The 21,668-nt window shown below is 42.4% G+C and overlaps 1 protein-coding gene across 2 annotated transcripts in view; it reads left to right on the top strand.

Annotated features, from left to right (window-relative positions):
* The window catches only part of LOC147121352 (utrophin-like), a 232,317-nt gene that overhangs the window by 52,299 nt on the left and 158,350 nt on the right, over positions 1–21,668 (top strand). Inside the window, exons 6-8 of one of the 2 annotated variants that reach the window (XM_085981550.1) lie at positions 14,393–14,539; positions 20,943–21,021; positions 21,347–21,410. In XM_085981550.1, coding sequence (XP_085837676.1) covers positions 14,393–14,539; positions 20,943–21,021; positions 21,347–21,410 — 290 coding nt within the window. The remainder of the gene's footprint in view (positions 1–14,392; positions 14,540–20,942; positions 21,022–21,346; positions 21,411–21,668) is intronic. The other variant, XM_085981551.1, reaches the window with a different exon arrangement.

Raw genomic sequence — 21,668 nt, 5'->3', positions numbered from 1 at the left:
AATTGAGCCATTGAACCCTTCAGTAGAAGTGCTAAACTTGAAGAATTTCAGATTAAATTTGTTTTATTCAAAATCTAAGAGAAGGGGTAAGACCAAAGTGGATGGCAATACCTAAGGCTGAAAGGAATTGGAGGAACACCAGGTAAATCTAAGTAGTAGTGATTAGGTGATATTAAACTGGATGTTCTTGGGCAGGGTGGAGAGCAAGGGTCAACCTTTCCTTCATTCGAAGATTAATTGGGTGGGGGTAAGAGTCCACAATGGAGCAGATTTTGCATGGTCTAAGCAAAGTATTGTTTCATTCTATGCTTTCTACTGTAACTATAGTTTTAATCTGTTCTCTTATGTATGCTCAGGGTTAGAAATACTTAATTTAGTGTTCTGGTTTTGTAAATTTTAGACAAAAGACTACATTTGGCCTATTAAGTCATTTTAGGAATCTGTACCTCATTCCATAAATGTTTAGATCCAAGTCAGTCAAACAAGCATATGTCGAGCATTTGACTTGGGAAGAAAATTGAGGTTTAAGAGGTGATAGTGGGTGTGTCCTCTGTAGCCATATCACACCTGTTAACAGTCCTGATGTGTACTAACCTAATTTAACAAAATACTTAGATAAAACTTAAGAAAAGTTAGGGATGATGAAAGGCTTTTATACAGTCTATCGAAGCTAATCCCTCTGGTGCATTAACACACTCATCATGCAATTCAATGTAGTTTGGATAACTCTATTGTATGGCTTGGTAGTTTGTTCGAAGCATTTATCACTCTGACTAAAGAAGTTTTTCCTGGTATCTGTTTTACTTTTTATTAATTCCTCTCCTTTCTTGGCTTACTTATATTTACTAATTACCCAAGTTTGCCTTATTTATATCTTTTCATATACTTTGAAATCCCCGTCCCCCTCTTAACTGCCACCTTTTAGACTGTTTAGCTTAAGTTCCTATACTCTTTCCATGCAGCTCATCCCTTTCAGATCAGTATTGTTGCTCTTCTCTGTGCCCTTTCTATTGCAAGTATATATTTTTATGGAAATAACAACAGAAAATGCTGGAAAAACTCAGCAGGCCAGGCAACATCCGTGGAGAGAAATTAGAGTCGACTTTTCGGGTGAACCTTTTTCAAAACTGGAAAGGAAATGAAATAGATCGAAGGCAGGGCTGCGATAGAACAAAAGAAGTAAAGAGACATTAAGAGGTATTCAAAACCAGACGAGATGGTAATAGGACAGTGGAGACAAAAGACGGCTCAGATTAGGTGTGAAGCTGAGAGACAGCTGCCATGTGGGAGAGAGAAAAAAAAGGAAAGGGGGGGGGGGAAGGTAAAACCCAAAACAAAGGGGTGGAAAAAAATATATAAGTAAAAATGTAATGGGGCCGAGGTTATGATCTGAAATTGCTGAACTCGATATTGAGTCCAGAAGGCTGCAAAGTGCCTAATTGGAAGATGACGATTGTACCAAAGCTGTGTACACTATTCTAATTGTAGTCTGACCACAGCATTATAAAGACTTAACATAACTTTACAGGTTTATATTTTACTTCTGATTAACCTTGTCTTTTACTGTTTTCAGCATTGGTGGTGTCCTGCTCTGAGAGTTTTGGTCCCTCACCTTGGTTTCTCAATTTAAAAAGATTGATGCTAATTAGTCTTGTTCAATTAGTCCTCATTTTAATTGCTGCGTACCTTGTTTGGATATTGAAAGTGATGAGTATACTGTTACTTCAAAGTTCTCTTCTAATTCCCTATGCTAATGCAATTTATTTCATTATATACTTCTATCCCACATTGTTTAGCCTACATGTAATACTTTACATTCATCCGCGCTAAATTTAATTTGCCATGTCTCTCCCCAACTGTATAACTCGCTTCATTCCTTCTGTTAATATTTTGCAGCATCTTTGTGTCTCTGCTTCTCTGATTTTGTCATTAACAAATTTGACCAACTTATAGTTGGTTTTGGTACCTGTCATTTATATAGATTAGAAACAGTAGAGGCCCAAACACTGGCTTTTGTTGATCTTTACTCAAACCCCTCTCATGAGTACTCTTTCTAAACAGTTTCTTATTCAGTGCCATATGTAATCCACAAATCCTGTGGCTTTTAGTTTAATTGGATGTTTTTCATGTGGAACTTTGGCCAAAGCTTTCTTAGTCTAAATAAACCAGATCTTAGGGAGTGCTATTATCTACTTTATCTGTATCACTTTTTTCCAAAAGTCAGAGAAGTTTGTCAGGCCAGATTGCCGGTTGAAGGAAAGGGAATAAAGACCCTCCCCCACCTCACACTCACATGGCTTAAAGATTCTTTCCACTGGTTCATAAGACATGAACGAGATTTAATTTCAGATCAAATTTAAAATGATGATCACAGAGTTAAAGAGGAGGTTAGAAAAAAATGTCTTTACATAGTGAGTGGTTATAATGTGGAAGTCTCTTGCCACTGATTGTTGTTGAAGCAGGGCCTGTAAATTCTGTTAGGAATAGATGCTTGAAAATGAGTGATAAAGGGTGTGGAGTGCAATCAGGAGAGTGGGATTAGACATGACAGTCTTATGTTTCTGTCTCTGAATTTCGACTCTACGCTAGGAATACTGCAAGATTAGAGAGATGAGAGAAGAGTAATGAATGGACTATTTCTAAATCTCCTATAGGCTAATGTCCACTCCCAGTAGCCCTGTACAGCAAGCTGTGGTCAACTCTATTTGAATAGTTCATTTCTAAACATTTCCCCAGACCATATTGCCAATGTTCCTGGTCTCTGTGCTTTGATTAATCAGTATATTTGCAGAAAGCAAAAAAAAAACTGCAGATGTTTGAAATTTGAAATTAAAACACAAGATACTTGAAACACTCAATAGGTCAAAGTGCCTTGAAATCCTGTCATCACTCTAAAGAAATAGTAGGAGTCAACCTGGTGCTTAAAAGTGCCATCAGTAACACAGGATTTCTCCATTACACTAGTTATCATAACCTGCTGCATCTCACCGTCATACTGACAAGATGTCCACTATAACTTAGCAAAGTTAAGAGGTGTTATAGAAGTTTACAGCACAGAAGGAGGCCATTCGATCCATCATGTCTACCAGCTCTTTCCTAAAGCAATCCAAAACTAATCTCACTGCCTTGCTCGTTCCACATAGCCCTGTTTCAAAGTAGAACAAAATAAAACCCCACTCTCTGTAAGACATACCTTCCAGCTCTCGGTGACCAAGTGAAGTGCTAGAAATGCTCCCTTGTTCTTAAAATCTCTCTAATCTTGCAGCGCAGAAGGAGGCCATTCGACCCATCAGTAATAAGACGAATTCCGTGCAAACATGCTAAAAACAGGTTTATGGAAGGTGCAGGTGGTGCTCGTTACAATATAATGAGAGGGACCTGTTTAAACCGAACTCTACAGCTTTTTGTGTCAGGTTCTGGGGGAGTGGTGTCGGTGGGCTACCTCACTGAATTTACACTGCTAAGCCTGCCTCCATTTTCCCAGCAGCAGAATTGTAAACTCACAAATAAATGGGTGTCAGTCCTACACATTTGTTGTCTGCAGGTCTCTGTGTAAAGTTCGAGCATAGCTCGCTCACAGGCGACATGTTAATCTGCTTTTGCACTGAAAATGTTCTTCGTGCCAGTGATAAGTTCTTCATATCAATAACTTGTAAACATGTTGGGTGTTTTCCCGCTATAAGGTCCCATCTCCACAATCTGACATTGGTTGTCAAAAGACAACAACCTTTGTTTTGAACATTTGTTGAGCTGTGATTTTGGTTAAAAGTTGACTGAGTATTGCTGAAGCATTTGACAGCTGCCTGATCTGACAGAGGCAAGCTCTTTGGTTCCTTCAGGTAGCGTGACACTGCACTCTGCAACTTCACAGTTCTATTATTTAATGTTGGCCATTTTGAGGGCAGATGTGATAAATTATTTTTTTAAATGCTAAGAGTAATTTGTGTGTGGATTAAATTCAAATTCTACTCTGTTTTAAATGACTGTGGGGCTGCATTTTGGACAATTTCTACAACTTAAAAAAAAAAAGAAAATCAATGTTGCTTGTTTTCCCTGTTGCTACAAAAGATGATGTAAAGGTGAAGCACAATTTGCTGTTGTGATAATGAAACTGTGTCATTAAGTTTGATCTTCATGTTGCAGAAAATTTCTAAAATATTCTAAACGTATTTCTCTTTGCTGTATTTAGGCAGTTCTTCTGGTGCAAGTCTGTTTTACATTAGGATTAGACTGCTTACAGATATACTCCCCTTATGAGATTTAATCGTGACAAAATGAAGAGGATTTGTCTTTAAATATTTATTTATTTGTGCCTCAGTAATGTGCTGGAAAATGCTGGTATTAGGTCTGTCATGTGATGCTATTATTTATGCCAGCCTTTCTCAATAGCTGCTACATTGTATACCTGCACCATATTCACACCATGCTTATGTGATGGGCTAAGTTACCACACTTAAAAGAAGTGATTTTAAAGGTCAGAATATTTAAGTATCATTCAAAGTACTGATACCCCAGGGTGTCTGCAAATTATTTGTTCCAAATGGCAGAAATGTCAAAACAGATCTCTGTTTATGTCAGGAATGGGAGAATTGCAAAAGCAGCTCTTCAGTATTCTGTATAAATCCAAAACATCTGTGTGGCACATCAAGTATCAAGTGGAGAATGTTATCACATTCTCTGTGGGCTAAATCATTGCCCAGAACTGTTCTTCTGTTGTAGAAGTTCAAATGCAGAGTTAAGCATCACTTACATAGAATTACTTAGAGTTTACATGCTCCACATGAGCCTCCGCCCACCCTACTTTATCTCGCCCTATCAACATATCCTTCTATTCCTTTCTCTTTCATGTACTTATCTAGCTTCCCCTTAAATGCATCTATGCTATTCACCTTAACCACTCCTTGTGGTAGCGAGTTCCACATTCTCACCTCTCTGGCCCAGGGCCAGGATGCTGTTGGGAGGCATGGAGTTAACCTCCTTTATCCTGAAGGAGAGTTGCAGGAAATGTTGGGCCAGAGGTGGGCTTGTCTGCTATGACCTAGCACAGATTCTTTTGAGCTTTTCAAGCTCTTGGTAGCTACAGGGATCAATTTTGAGAACCTCAGTCCCTTGGGCAGTTGCTTCTGGCTGCCGATGTAACACTTCATACACAACATAGAGCTTTAAAGAAATACACAACATAGAGCTTTAAAGAAATACAACACTGGCTGCCCTTTACAGACAGGCACCACTGCCACTACTCAGTAAGAAACTTCAGAGTATTAATGCACATTGTACCAAGTAGGAAATACCAGTGAATTTCACCTCTGTGTTCAAGCAACTTTCACAAAGCAAGCGTTAGTGCTCATAGAGTCATAGAGTTTTACAGCGCAGAAAGAGGCCCTTCGGCCCATCGTGTCTGCGCCGTCCATCAATCCCTGTCCAGTCTAATCCCATTTTCCAGCATTTGGTCCATAGCCTTGTATGCAATGGCATTTCAAGTGCCCATCCAAATGCTTCTTGAATGTTGTGAGGGTTCCTGCCTCTACCACCCTTTCAGGCAGTGAGTTCCAGCTTCCAACCACCCTCTGGGTGAAAAAGTTCCTCCTCAAATCCCCTCTAAATCTCCTGCCCCTTACCCTGAATCTATGTCCCCTTGTTATTGACCCCCCTACTAAGGGGAAAAGTTCCTCTTTATCTACCCTATCTATGCCCCTCATCATTTTGTACACCTCAATCAGGTCCCCCCTCAGCCTCCTTTGCTCCAAGGAAAACAACCCCAGCCTGTTTAGTCTTTCTTCATAGCTGAGGCGCTCCATCCCAGGTAACATCCTGGTGAATCTTCTCTGCACCCTCTCCAAAGCAATCACATCCTTCCTATAGTGAGGCGACCAGAACTGCACACAGTACTCCAGCTGTGGCCTCACCCGCGTTTTGTACAGCTCCATCATAACCTCCCTGCTCTTATATTCTATGCCTCTGCTAATGAAGGCAAGTATCCCATATGCCTTTTTAACCACCTTATCTACCTGTTCCGCTGCCTTCAGGGACCTATGTACATGTACACCAAGGTCCCTCTGACCCTCTGTACTTCCTAGGGTCCTACCACTCATTGTGTATTCCCTTGCCTTATTTGTCCGTCCAAAATGCATCACCTCGCACTTTTCAGGGTTAAATTCCATTTGCCACTTTTCCGCCCATCTGACCAACCCGTTAATATCGTCCTGTAGCCTGAGGCTTTCCTCCTCGCAATTTACCACCCCACCAATTTTCGTGTCATCCGCGAACTTACTGATCATACCTTTTACATTCTCATCCAAATCATTAATGTAGATCACAAACAGCAAGGGACCCAGCACCGATCCCTGAGGTACCCCACTGGACACAGGCTTCCAGTCACAAAAGCAACCTTCGACCATCACCCTCTGCCTCCTGCCACTCAGCCAGTTTAGGATCCAACGCGCCAAGGCCCCCTGGATCCCATGGGCTCTTACCTTCTTGACCAGTCTCCTATGCGGGACTTTGTCAAAAGCTTTACTGAAGTCCATGTAAACCACATCCACAGCATTTCCCTCATCCACACACCTAGTCACCCCCTCGAAAAATTCAATCAGATTGGTCAGACATGATTTACCCTTGACAAAGCCATGCTGACTATCCCCGATTAATCCTTGCCTCTCCAAGTGGAGACTAATTTTGTCCCTCAGAATTTTTTCCAATAATTTCCCTACCACAGATGCTAGGCTCACTGGACTGTAATTCCCTGGTTTATCCCTGCTACCCTTCTTGAATAATGGTACTACGTTAGCTGTTCTCCAGTCCTCTGGTACATCCCCTGTGGCCAGAGAGGTTCTGAAAATTTGTGTCAGAGCCCCTGCAATCTCCTCCTTTGCCTCACACAACAGCCTGGGATACATCTCGTCCGGGCCTGGGGATTTATCCACTTTTTGGCCTGCTAAAACCGCTAGTACCTCCTCCCTCTCGATGCTAATATGTTCAAGTATGTCACAGTCCCCTTGCCCGACTTCTATGTCTACATCGTCTTTTTCCATAGTGAACACAGAGGCAAAAAATTCATTTAAAACCCCACCTACTTCATCTGGCTCTACACACAGCTTGCCACTTTGGTCCCTAATGGGCCCTACCCTTTCCCTGGTTATCCTCTTGCCCTTAATATACTTATAAAACATCTTAGGATTTTCCTTTATTTTGCTCGCCAGTGTTATTTCATGGCCCCTCCTCGCCCTCCTAATTTCCTTTTTAAGTATGCCCCTGCACCTTTTATACTCCTCTAGGGCTTCCTCCGTCTTTTGTAACTGCCAAAAGCCCCCCTTTTTTTCCTAATGCATTTTTGTATATTCCTTGTCATCCAAGGTTCCCTTTGCTTGTTGGTCCCACCCTTGACCTTTACAGGAACATGTTGGTGTTGTACTCTCTCTATTTCCCTTCTGAAAGCCTCCCACTGTTTTGATGTGGATTTTCCTATAAGTAGCTGCTCCCAGTCCACTTTGGCCAGATCCTGCCTTATCTTATTAAAATCGGCCTTCCCCCAATTTAGAACCCTTATTTCCGCGCCGTCTTTGTCTTTTTCCATGACCACCTTAAATCTCACCGAATTATGGTCACTATCGCCAAAATGCTCTCCTACAGACACTTCCACCACCTGCCCGGCTACATTCCCAAGAATTAGGTCCAGTACCGCCCCCTCTCTTGTAGGACTTTCTACATGTTGGCTCAAAAAGCTCTCCTGGATGCACTTTAAGAATTTTGCACCCTCTAAGCCTTTCACACTCTGACTATCCCAATTTATATTGGGGAAGTTGAAATCCCCCACTATTATTACCCTATTATTTTCACACTTTTCTGAGATTTGCCTACATATCTGTTCCTCTATCTCCCCCTGACTGTTTGGAGGCCTATAGTACACTCCCAGCAAAGTGCTTGCCCCCTTTTTGTTTTTAAGTTCTACCCATATGGCCTCATTAGAGGAACCCGCAAATATATCATCCCTCCTTACAGCAGTAATTGACTCCTTAATTAATATTGCAACACCCCCTCCCCTTTTACACCCCCCTCTATCTCGCCTGAAGATTCTATACCCCGGAATATTGAGCTGCCAGTCCTGACCCTCCCTCAACCATGTCTCCGTGATAGCAACAATATCGTACTCCCATGTGTTCAACAACAACTTCAGTTCATCCACCTTATTTGCAAGACTCCTTGCATTAAAATAAATGCCTTCCAGCCCTGCCATATTCCCTTTTGCCTTCACATATTTGCTCTGCCTTCCCTGCTGACTTGTTTTTTCCTCCGTATTTGGCTGTACATCACCCCCTACTATAGCTCCACTCTGCATCCCATCCCCCTGCCGAGTTAGTTTAAACCCCCCCCAGCAGTGCTAGCAAACCTCCCCGCAAGGATATTGGTTCCCCTCTGGTTCAGGCGTAAACCGTCCGACTTGTACAAGTCCCACCTTTCCCAGAAGCAGACCCAGTGATCCAGGAAACTAAAGCCCTCCCTCCTGCACCATCCCTTTAGCCACGCATTCATCTGTTCTATCCTCCTATTCCTATACTCACTAGCACGTGGCACCGGGAGTAATCCAGAGATTACAACCTTTGAGGTCCTGCTCCTTAATCTTGCCCCTAGCTCCCTAAATTCTTGCTGCAGGACCTCATCCCTCTTTTTACCTATGTCGTTGGTACCAATGTGGACCACGACCTCTGGCTGTTCACCCTCCCCCTCCAGAATGCCCTGCAGCCGCTCAGTGACATCCTTGACCCTGGCACCAGGGAGGCAACAAACCATCCTGGATTCACGTCTACGGCCACAGAAACGCCTATCTGTTCCCCTGACTATAGAATCCCCTACCACTATTGCTCTCCCACTCTTTTTCCTCCCTTCCTGGGCAGCAGGAGCACCCCCAGTGCCAGGAAGCTGGCTGCTGCTGCTGCCTTCCCCTGGTGAGTCATCCCCCTCAACAGTATCCAAATCGGTATACCTGTTTGAGAGGGGAATGGTCACAGGGGTTTTCTGCACTACCTGCCTACTTCTATTGCTCCGCCTGATGGTCACCCCTTTCCTTTCTTCCTGTGCAACCCTTCCCTGCGGTGTGACCAACTCACTAAACGTGCTATCCACGAACTTCTCAGCATCGTGAATGCTCCACAACCCATCCACCCGCATCTCCAGCACCTCAATGCGGTCTGCTAGTAGCTGCAGATGGCTGCATTTCCTGCACACGTCATCAGGGGCAGTGTCCCTGAATTCCCACATGGAGCAAGAGGAGCACATCACGGGGCTGGGCTCTCCTGGCATGACTTACCCTTTAATTAATTTAAATTAATTTACTATCACCAATTTAAGATATCTCTAAGGCGCTTGTATAGTCTACCACAGTCCCTGCTACACCAGAAAAGACCCTAGTAACTATAAACTACAGAGTTAAATGTCGGGCATCATTTAGAGCCTTCAGTGTGATTACTGGCTTTCAGAAACCTGATAGATTTGGGGAATTAAAATGGAAGTAAATATTAAATCTGCTTGTGACATGTGGTGAGAGGAAAGCAACAGTGCATCAAATCTCTATTTTTGTCATACATTCAACAGTCCATCTTGTTTGGACCACTTCTATGTTATCCAGCTGAATTATAAACTGTGCGGCAACCATTGAACACACAGTAAAATTGAATGCTTTCCTTATGTAGCCAGTTCATATGCACTTGTGTATGTGTAAGAAACACACAGCAAGTATAGCTGTACATAAGTATATCCCTTGGTTCAATGAGACTTATTCTGGCTAGACATCACCAGCTACATCTGAGCTGAGCTGTTTTCCTGAGTCCATTGTTTTCTTTATGTTCACTGATGTGCACACTGGCTTGTTTGTAGCTTCTCTCAATCCCCTCTTCAATTTGTTTGCAGATGTCTTAGTCGTCTCTATTGTTGCCAGGATTTATCTGTAGAAAAGTTGGGATTTGCCATATTTCTGAAGTGTCACACGCCACCACTCATCGATATCCCTCACTACACTTCTATTAATTCTTCACAGCTTATTGCATTTAAAACTTTTATAGCCATAAAAACAAATTGCTTGGCTCAGAGAAGGCCTTTCTCCGACACTTTTTATGTCTTGAGAAGTGCGAGTCAAATGTGGTCACATGGTTACCTAGTTATCAGACCCCAGTGATAACTTTGTACTTTTTTCAGATGACTTACCTCAATTTGGCTCATTCAGCTTTGTGAAATATTTAGAAATTAAGCTTTTCAGTACCTTGCTATCCAGGTGGATTTTAAGACCAGTCTGCCTTCAGGTACAGATTAACGCACAGACCTATGTGGCCCATACCCAGGGCCCAGAACGTATGGGGCTTTGGTAAAACTCATCATAATGCAGAAAAACTGAATACAGCCGCTTGATCAGTTTCATTAAGCGTAGTATGTTGTGATATGATTTGCTTTATTATTAATGCAGCGTGTAAACATTCTACAGACCTTCATGCATTTTACTATGTGTTTATGTTTTAATGGATTGGGTGTGTGGGGGGGTCCAAAGCCCAAGAATTCTGAATCCGGCTCTTGTCTGCTGTTATTGAAGAAAATCATCTTTAGCGCTCATTTTATTATTGGCTATGCCTATTAAAATATTGAATAAGGTGTCGAAATGAGTCCTGAGTGTTCTGGGCAATGGGACAGGTTGAACAGTTGGTATCGCTGCAAGCAGCTTGTGATGCAACAGATACCTGTGCTCATGTTGTGATATTTATTCCGCTTCCTCCTCTGCTTCAAAGGCTTTGGAAAATGTTACTACTTTTCCATTATTAACTCTTTTAAGGCTAGACTTCTCTTTGGCCCCTACTTTAATCAGTGCATTCATATCTAAAAGAGAAACAGTACTTCATTATTTTACGTGAAATAAAATCCTGAAATTCAGTTCCAGGGATCTACAGAGAAATGCACCAGCACCCATTTTACGAACAAACGAAAAAGGTCAGACAGGAAAAGACTTACTACTCCATCTAGCCTGTCCCATAGAGCTGTGATGTCCAGTGCTTCTCAATAAATACACTCCCCACACCACCGGGAGTCTTGTAATCTCCTGGGAGAGGCTAGTGGAAGGGGCCAGCCTTGCAAGTATTATTCTTATATCTGGCCACAAGAAAGAAGATGCTTCATTCCTCCTTCAAAACCAGTGGTCACCGTCCCTTTGGTGATACCTTAACTTAGACAATCCACAAACAGCTATGCTAGTTTGAACTTCAACATTATTGAAGTAATTAAGCTAGAAAGACTTGTAACGTCATTTACTGCTCAATGGCTGAAACTTGACCTCAAAGAGACACTTAACCTTCCTTTCTCATTTTTCTTCTCTTCCCCCAACGCCCGCCCTGGGGATAGTCACTATTTGGCCATTAGCTAATGAGCGTGTGTTTTAGCCCTCACTAGATGGGCGGTAGGTAGCGGAAGAACTCCCCATGGAATGTGAGTGTATTTCCACCATCCTCCTGACCAAAACATGGACACACACCACCATTCCACCAATTAGACATACAGAACTTCAGAAGTAACTGCTTTGCACTCTGTAATCCAATGAAGGTACCCAAGCACTAGAAGTACAATCATGTTTTCATCCATAACACTTTCCCAAACCTCAGTTTCTTCATTAGCTAATTTCTGATCCTCATGCAAGAGGTTTCGGGATAGAGATTTGCCCACAGCGGAGCTGATATCCCTAAGGTGTTAAGCAACAGACCAGTATAAACGGCACGCACTCTCCCTCCAATCATTTGCCTTTTTTGCCACCTACCCATCTCACAGCTAGATTTGAAGGAAGATCTTGCATTACATTGTCTAGGAACTCTGAACCATGAAGAATTGTCTGGATAGCTCTTGTATGCCACAAGTTTAACCTCCATCAGGACTTGGCTGTCACTGGAGAAAAACAATGCGCTGTATTTGGGAGGCACCCACAACCAAATCCTATTGCTGAGCCCATTGCTCTAGATGGTCAGTGGGGAGCTCACTAGATCCCCACCAATAACAGAAAAGAAACTCCCAGTTCTTTTGGAAATTCCTGGAACGGATGTACTGAGACAATCCCTTATGGTGCCATCTAACACATGGTTGACAAAGACCTTGAATAGGATGAGTGAGTGTGGACAATCTTGCATTGCTCACCTTTTGACAGATGTAGACTTAGTAAATCTTCCATCTACCCGTGCACAAATCTTAGAGCTGATATCCCAGGTAAAATCCATGAATCAACTGTGCTCTGCTCCATATATATTTAATGAGGACAGCATGTGGCATCTGGTCGATAGCCTTATGAAAACTGATGAAAGCAATATTGGTGGGCTTTCCCTGACCATATGATGCAATGACTTTCATTTTGCTGCTGAAAGAGCATGAGATTTGCTCACTACACATTAGCACCCAGTGAACTAGAGGAGTAGGATCATTTCAGATGAGCTTTTTAAAATATTGTCAACTGAAGCGAACAGACTATTTTTGCTGGAAAGTGGCATGACAGAGGCCCAATAGCCCTGTGTAAATAGCCATGTGCATGCGCGTATATATTGACAGTGCCTTTTGTGTTTTGAGGGCTCTGATCTGTGTGGCCTACACAGACCTGTTAGTGAGTACCCTGGAGGGGCAATCTGCTCTTTGGCAAAGCTCCTCACATAATAACCCGAATGAAACAGTTTATACTGGATTTAGCAGCATGTTTTACATGTCTATAACACAGTATGTAGATCATTCCACCAAGCTGAAAGCTGATGTCTGTTGTCAAGCTGATGAGGAAGCTCTGAAACCTGCAGGAAGCCCTTTTTTCATAGCAATTTGATACATCTGAGCGGTTTGCTAGGCTATTTCAGAGGGCAGGTAAGAGTCAACAATATTGCTGTGGGTCTGGAGTCATATATAGGCAAGGGTAAGGATGGCAGATTTCCTTCTCTAAAGGGCATTAGTGAACCAGACAAATCTGGTAGTTTCATGGTCATCATTACTGATACTAGCTTTTTATTTTATTAAATTTTAATTCCCCAGCTGCCATGCTGAGATTTGAACTCATGTCTCCAGATCATTAGTCCAGTAACATAACCACTATGCTACTGTGCCCTTACCTGGAGGCAAACTAGGAAAATGTGTCTCCATGTATTCAGAGCCGGGTGCCTACCATGGTTGGGCTGCAGAGATGCAAGCAGCTACTGCTGAAGCTTTGCACCACGGTTCAGTGGAGATTGGTGTGTATCAAAGCTGTGGTCCAGAACATGGTGGAAATGCACACTCACGTTTTATGGCGAGTTGTGCTGCTCACTAACCTGCTCCTGTGGGTTTCTGATACCTTGTGCCCAGCTAATGAGGGCTCAAACCCAAACTTGTTAGTTATTTGACAACCAACTGTTAGTCATCCTCCTTTGGGTGAGAGAGAGAGGTAAACTTGGCTGAGGTGTCTCCACAATGACACACCTGGTCATGGAAGAACCAAGTTAACCCACTGCAGCAGACTCGACACCTGGGGCAGGTAATTCACAGTACTACAAAGCACTGTTGATGATTGACCACCATACTGATGCATTAATGCACCTGAAGGGATAAAGCTGTCACTTATGAGGGATGGGATTCTTTCTTCTGATCTCCAGTTAATGCTGCAAACCAATGCCATATCAGGTAGTGTGGTCCTAGCTGGATTAGCATCAGGAAGCTTACCAATACTCTGCTCTGATAAGCAGTGAAATTTCACTGGTTCAACTCCAGCATTATCCCTGCATGCTCCTGGGAGTCCCTAACCCTTTGTAAACTGCACATAACTTGTCTGCTGTTGGCTAAGTAGGATGTGTCCCTAGGGGAGAGTATGTGCTGTATCAGCCAAACAGAGCCTACAGATGGATGTTGATTTTCCAGTAGCTTGAATTGGAGAGTGTTAAACATGGTGATGGGTTTCAGTATGTGTCAGGCTGCCATTGTATGGTTAGGTTATGTTGGGGAGTGATGTTTATCGGGCAGGGCTATACACATTTTCTTAAGCAAATCTGATACAAATGCAGTATTAAGAGAAAGTGAATGGTGACGCGAATTAAAAATTGCACAGCCCAAAGCCCTTTTGAGACTATTTGTTCCATTTTATTTCCCATTTCCTACATTTATTTACTTCACTGATCTGTACCTACTGCAGTTGTAATAATTTAGTGCTATGAAACAAATAAATTAAAATAACTTGGGGTTGGCACTTGCTCAATAAGACATCAGTTTTATAATGCTCCATATTACTCTCAACACTCGTTAGATTTTTGTATTCTGTATTTCATACCGAGATGTAGATTTTAAGTTAACTGAGTATTTTTTTAACTTTTAAGAACTAAGTTAATTTTGAGATACTTCTCAGACTTTTTTTTTGCATGCTCTCCGTTAGGCTTTTAAAGAGGAAATTGCCCCAGTGAAGCAAGAAGTCAAAATAGTAAATGACCTGGCTAATCAATTGTCTCCACTTGATGTCTCTTTATCTCCAAAGACCTCTCATCAGCTTGATGACCTAAATATGCGGTGGAAGCTTATACAGGTAAGAATGGAAAACGAGGATCATTTTCAGAGCCAACCAGCCGGCTCGTGAGAATATGTACAAGGAAATGAAAGCTGCACTGCCCTACAGTTATTGGAAAATCATTTGTTTCCAAATCTAGATACAAGCTAAAGAAATCTGCCTTTTTTAAAACAAGTAATTTATATTTTGCTACCATGCATTATGAAGGTATTCAGATTTTTGTAATAGCCCTTTTTTAGAAATACAGTTTATTTGCTCTACTATGCTGGCCTGTATTCTGCACCTCAGAGTTTAATCCAATCGCAGAGCCAGAGATAGATAAATGTCAGAGGTGAGTACATAAGAACATAAGAAATAGGAGCAGGAGTAGGCCAATCGGCCCCTCGAGCCTGCTCCGCCATTCAATAAGATCATGGCTGATCTGATCCTAACTGCCAATCTACTATCACAGAACCATCTCCTGAATCTAACAGAATTAGACACACGAAATAGGAGCAGGATCAGGCTACACGGCCCCTGGGCCCACTCCGCTACCCACAGGGCCATGACCGATCCGAACCTAGACTCATGTCCACATTCCTGCCCGCTCCCCATAACCCTTTATTCCCTTTACTTCCAGGAAACTGTCTATTTCTGTTTTAAATTTATGTAATGATGTAGCTTCTACAGCTTTTTGGGGCAGCATATTGCATGGACCTACCACCCTCTGAGTGAAGTAGTTCCTCCTCATCTCAGTTTTGAAAGAGCAGCCCCTTATTCTAAGACTATGCCCCCTAGTTCTAGTTTCACCCATCATCGGAAACATCCTCCCCGCATCCACCCGATCCAACCCCTTCACAATCTTATATGTTTCAATAAGATCGCCTCTCATTCTTCTGAACTCCAATGAGTAGAGTCGCAATCTACTCAACCTCTCCTCATATGTCCATCCCCTCATCCCCGGGATTAACCGAGTGAGCCTTCTTTGTACTGACTCGAGAGCAAGTATGTCTTTTCTTAAATACGGACACCAAAACTGTATGCAGTATTCCAGGTGCGGTCTCACCAATACCTTGTACAACTGAAGCAATACCTCCCTATTTTTATATTCTATCCCCCTAGCAATGAAAGCCAACATTCCATTGGCCTTCTTAATCACTTGCTGCACCTGCATACTAACCTTTTGCGTTTCGTGCACCAGGACCCCCAGATCCCTTTGTACTTCAGTACTTTCCAGTTTCTTGCCATTAAGATAATAACTTGCTCTATGATTTTTCCTGCCAAAGTGCATAACCTCACACTTTCCAGTATTGTATTCCATCTGCCAAATCTCTGCCCACTTACTTAGCCTGTCTATATCCCCTTGCAGGGGTACACAAACCATATTGCTGAAATTTTATATCTACTGGAAAAATTCAGGATGAAGCTAGAAGGAGCAGGCATTTTAATGGGCAGACTTCTTTTAGCGCCTATCTATAATGATTTGGAGGCGGACCATTGTGATAACTGCTGGGCGCTTCAGTGTTAAAGTCGTGTCTCATAGTTTTAAGTCCTTGACAAAGACATGCTTCAAAGAATTACCAAAAAAGTCTACTTGAATTTTAAAGAATGTTGTAAAATTGTACCAATTGCATGAATTTCTTTTGATTGGACAGGTTTTATTTAAACTCAACAGTGCAGCATTTGGAATTTTTCTTAATCCCAAAAACTTCATGAAAAGTTGTATTAGAAAAATAATTTCGGTCCTGGTCTGCGCGGGTAGTTGACTCGCCCAGTCTGGCATCTGCCGCTACAAGTCTCCTCGTTATTCCTGGACCATGGGTGGGTAAAATCAGTCAATAGTTTGCTTCCTGATCTCTCTCCAGAACTCCCTGCTGGAAAGGATGCATGTATGGGTGTTGGGCAAGGACAAGATTGGACTCCGCTGTGAAATAGCCTGCCAGTGGCCACCTGAAAAAAAGATTAGGAGGCTGCACTCACCCATCAAACTGTAGCCCAGCATGAATTGCCATCTTTGGAAGATCAGGGGGAGAAAGGAAATTTACAACATTTGTAATCTATATATAAACTAAATATTTTATTATTTTAAAAGACATTCAAAATCTGCCTTTTATATCATCTAGTTACTGGCTGGTTTATTTAGTTTCATAGCCAAAATCAATGGATCAGACAAGACTGCTTTTGTAACAGCAGATCAGTGTGTTCAGGAAGTCCTGCAGGCTTTCTGATTAATGCTGTCACTTTGTACAGTGATTATTTTACATGTAGATGCTCAGTTCTGCCACTCACTAATCCTATGTCAGCCATGCGAGCTCATACGCTAATGTCCCTTCAACCAGAGCTGGTGGTGTTGGTACTTTATAGCATAATGGACAGTGTAGGTGCTGAGGGATCAGCAGCAGACACGCCGATCATATATTAGCTATGTGTCAATGAAAGATTATTGTATCGGGCTATCAGCAAGCAGTTACTAATAGAAATGTGAGCTCAACAAAGTATTACAGGTAGACTATCCTTTATCCGAACTTCCGAAAACCTCTAAAAACCGAAAGTTTTTTCGTTCAGCGTAAGTCGTGCGCACGACATGACCAGAGTGGCGCATGACTTACGCTGAGCAGGGCAGAGGGTCACAGAGTTCCCTCCTGGGTAGGAGATTGCAGGCCGAGCCGGGCAGTGTGAAGGAGGTACCGGGAGTGTGAACCCAACAATACAGCGGCCTGTCCGATATTCTTTTCTCCCCACCGACCCGACCCGAACCGCGGCCCGTCCAATATTCTTTTCTCCCCCCCCCCCCCAATCCGACCTGACCCCCGACCCGAACCGCGGCCCGTCCGATATTCTTTTCTCCCCCCCCCCCCCCCCCCGACCTGAACCGCGGCCCGACCGATATTCTTTTCTCCCCCCCCACCCGACCCGAACCGCGGCCCGTCCGATATTCTTTTCTCCCCCCCCCCCCCCCACCCGACCCGATCCCTGACCTGATTTGCGGGCCAGCTTAGTAGGAGTCAGCCGATATCCGGCTTTCCAGAGAAGCAGGAAGGGGAATGAGACACGGAACAGTCGCAAGTGGTAGCCTGAACTTTTAAAATTTATATTAAATACAAATTTCCCAGTCTTATAATAATACCTTCTGAAATCCAAAAAATTCCGAAAACCGAAACTCAGCTGGTCCCAAGGCTTTCGGATAAGGGATAGTGTACCTGTACTGCCTTATATTACCCAACGTTGGCTCCACAAACTGTTACGGCTATGCAGGTGAATTACAATCTGCATGAAACAACTGGACAAGTCAAGTAAAAATACAGTCCTTCACTGTTCACGTTCATCTGTGCTGAAACCTTATTTATGATTTAGTTTTCAGATGCTGAAGGTACTTAGGTAGGGAATTCCAGGATATTAACATAACACTATTGTGCAGATCAAGGAGAAGGCAACTAGGGATGGACAATAACTGCAGCCTTGACAGCATCACCCACATTCTGAGAACAAATTAAAAAAACAACTAAGCTCTTTAATGCAATTTTAATCAAATGGACATGAAATTGTACTGGGATTTAAATCTGCGTTTCCCTGTGTGGGTTGTCATTGGAAAGTAAGATCTAAGCAATTACTCCACACGTTTGCAGTCAGTTTTACAGTAAATAGGTGAGAAAATGGTAGGAAAGTAATAAATGGAGCCACTAAAGTGAAAAGTGCTAAAAATACAACTGCGTTTTAATTGTTAGTGAAACACTTAAATCAGACTACGTGATATAATTCACCATTTAATGTATTGAGGGTAGTTCTTATTGGAGATTACTGTTTATTACAGAGCTTTAAGTAAGGCCAGGGTATAGTTTATGATGATTCATAATAACTATCAGCTTTCACAGGCCTTCGCCTGAAGGTTCAGACTTGTTTCGCGGGGACTTGAGGCATGAACCCACATCCCATCATTTTTTTGCTCCATTGGAATGTTTGCTCAGTCCTGCACTTATCTCCTTAAGGATTTATATCAACACACATCAGGTTATTCTTCCAATATCTTTTCATGACATTTTACTGCTCTTCACCTCCTACTCCATGCCATGTCTATTCATTTCTGTTTCTCCCATTATTTGTTTGTTGTATTTGTGTAAACTTTGTAATGTATTTTATTGTTTTCTACATAATTGGTGTGGAAAACGCTTTGGGTGCAGATTAAACTGGCAATTGGTGGGCACTTTGACAAGTTTGACTCGCTGGTCCCGAGAAGGTGTATGTTGAGTACTTGCTTCAAAATTGGTCACTGACCGGAACCAAGGTTTCCCAAATTATCTAAACATCTCTTGATGTGTCTCGATATATGCCTGCATTATGTGGTGCAAAGTTACATTCATTCATTAATGCTTTCCAGAGTGAGGCCAGAAAAAAGCAAACTTGGAGCTTTGGCAGACTTTCGACCCTCGTGGCAAACTTGAGCCGATGGATTCTTTAGTGTTCTCCATGTTGCCCAAAGATTGCACAAAATGAATGCCCAAAAAAGTACTCAATAAAGTGCAATAGAGGATATGGTACGAGTTCCTACGTGGGTTATAGATGTGGATGTTTGATGATACTGTAACTAGTTAATCTGATCTTTGTTGTTCACATCACCATGGTACTAAATGTGATCACGGAGGTGAGAGAGACTTGAGGATGAATGTCTCTCTATTTTCCAGGAGCCTGCCAGACAGGAATCCAATTCGGTTCCCAGTGCACTGGATCTTGGAAAGGAAATGGCATCCAAACTGCTAACTCATGCATCCAGGAGACTAACTGTGCAGGGTTGTCCAAAAAGATTGGAGGTGCTTTCTCCCTTCCTTGTTACTTTGCTGATGAGGGTGTTCCACACAGGTGGCTAAGGCACTTGCTGGCAGGCAAAATCCAAAATGGACTCCATACACACAAAATCTATAACAATTTTTATACACTATCCCTCTCTCTCCCTGTGAAAGACATATCACAAAGTATCCAATCCATAAGGAATTTCTCAAATCTCGTGCTTCAACTCTCTACCAGTGCTGTGAAACCATGGACATCTGTTTGAGTCACATCAACAGTTGTAATATGCTTTATTTGTGTTACTTCAGCTACCTGCCCTAATCCATGATGCCTATCTTAGGCTTTTGGACCCTGCAATGGATTAAAAAAAAAGATGTTTTTGGCACCAAGGTCAAAGTAGTTCAGCAAGCAAAGCAAGAGCCCTGTAAAGTGCTCAACCCCTCTTATTTAACTATCTCCCTTTCACTGAAGTCCTTAAATATGTTGTTCCTCAGCCCTCCCCCTCAAGTGCCTCTAATCTAGGTTCAACTCTGTCCAAAGCACAATCTTGGTATCTTGCTCGACCGTGACCCATGCTTCTTACACTTTCTTCAACCTCAGTAACATTGCCTGTTTACACCCTACCTCTCCTTCACTGCAGCGAAAACCCGAATTCACACATTGCTGGGCTCCCTGCTTCTACAAACTTTGCTAATTTGTAACTTAATGACTCTCACCTTCTCTCACATAAAGTCCCACACAAGCATTACCCCTGTCCTTGCTAAGCTGCACTGATTCCTTGTGCACAGCAAATTGACTTCAAGATTCTCATCCTTATCTTCAAAACCTTCCACAATTTTGCTGCACTCTATCTGGGCGACCTTCTGCTGTACATCGCTGAGTGCATCCTCTGCTCCTCTAACATCAAATTACTGCTCATTCACCACCAAGGGCTAATCTTTCAGTCACTACACCTTGACCTCTGGAATTCTCTTTGCTAGCTTATCTTCCTGTTTTCAAAAACCTCCTAAAGATTTTGTTCCCACACCCCCTTAAATCTTTCCCTTTTTTGCTTGCTTGGTGGCCATTTTCCCCTTAATAAGTACTCTGAAACCTTTTCTTTCATGTGAGGAGTGCTACATAAATCTACCTTGTTTAGAATGTGCAGGAGCTGCAGCCTAGCCTTTCCCAGTCAGAAGTACATGGCTGGTGGCTCCGGTGCCTAAACCGCTGGAGTGAAAGTTTCTGCTTGGCTTAGGAAGAAGTGAGTTATGCAGTAGGTTCTCACATTAAGCCTTGCAGATAGAACCTCTGTAGTTTCTGTTTCACTGTTCAAACTAGGACATTGTCATGTGCTATGCAGCTTTCAGGAATCATATGTGGAGAAAACCTTCATTTTGAGAAAAGCCGTGTCTCCACTCAAGGCAAACATCTACCTCACCAGTGGTGCAGTTAGATCGATATTGCCAGGTGGAAAGATTTTATCGAGTCCCATGTAATGACTGGTGTAGATCATAAATGACATGCCAATATTGAATATCATCAAACGGAGCCCTGGTTTAAAGGGAAAATCTACATTAACAATACTTTCTCCACTGAGAAGATCAGTGATATTTCTTCCTTTGTCACTGTAGCTCTAGAGGGATCAACACATAATCGTTGGCTCCTTTTATCATTGTAGGTTGCTGTTGAGGATCGGATCAAGCAGTTGCAAGAAGCATACCGGGATTTTGGTCCTTCATCACAACATTTCCTCTCCAGTAAGTCAGACTTACAGAAACCTACCACCTTCAATTTGTTGCATTTTAAATATATAAATTTTGCAGGTAGAGAGTATTTTACATGTGTGTATGTAGAAGGCATGCACTCTACAGTTCAAAAGTGAAGCGCTGTTATTTGTATGGCTGGATTATCAATAAATTTCACCAAAATACAAAGATTAATGTTTTAAATTTTTTTTAATGTTGTATGTAAGAGGAATGTCGTGTACTTAAGCTGCTACGATGTCCACCATAGTAACAGTCTTGTGGCCTGTGCATCTGTTTGCCATACTTTAGCTCTAATCCTTTACTTTACTTTCTGTAGCCTCCGTTCAGTTGCCTTGGCAGAGAGCTGTGTCACACAACAATAAAGTGCCATATTACATCAAGTAAGTTATTTTAAAGCTACCATACTTCATAATGTGCAATCACAATACTTTTACTTCCTCCTGAAATTAAGTTTTAAAGCACCAGAAAATTCAAACAGCTCTTCTCAAGTGCACCAGATTGACCCATTGAATGATGAGATCCCTTCAAAGCAGTGATTTGTGGCTCAACAAACAAGGGGCATTTATTGCATGCCTGAACTGGACAGACCTGCTTTCTGATGAGGTGCTAGCAATCTGTGGGGGTGCTGGAAGTCTGGG

Source organism: Somniosus microcephalus, chromosome 3 (assembly GCF_052327205.1).
Source record: "Somniosus microcephalus isolate GS21.2 chromosome 3, FLI_Smic_1.0, whole genome shotgun sequence".
NCBI classification, from domain to species: domain Eukaryota; kingdom Metazoa; phylum Chordata; class Chondrichthyes; order Squaliformes; family Somniosidae; genus Somniosus; species Somniosus microcephalus.
This window is presented reverse-complemented; position numbering and strand designations above follow the sequence as displayed.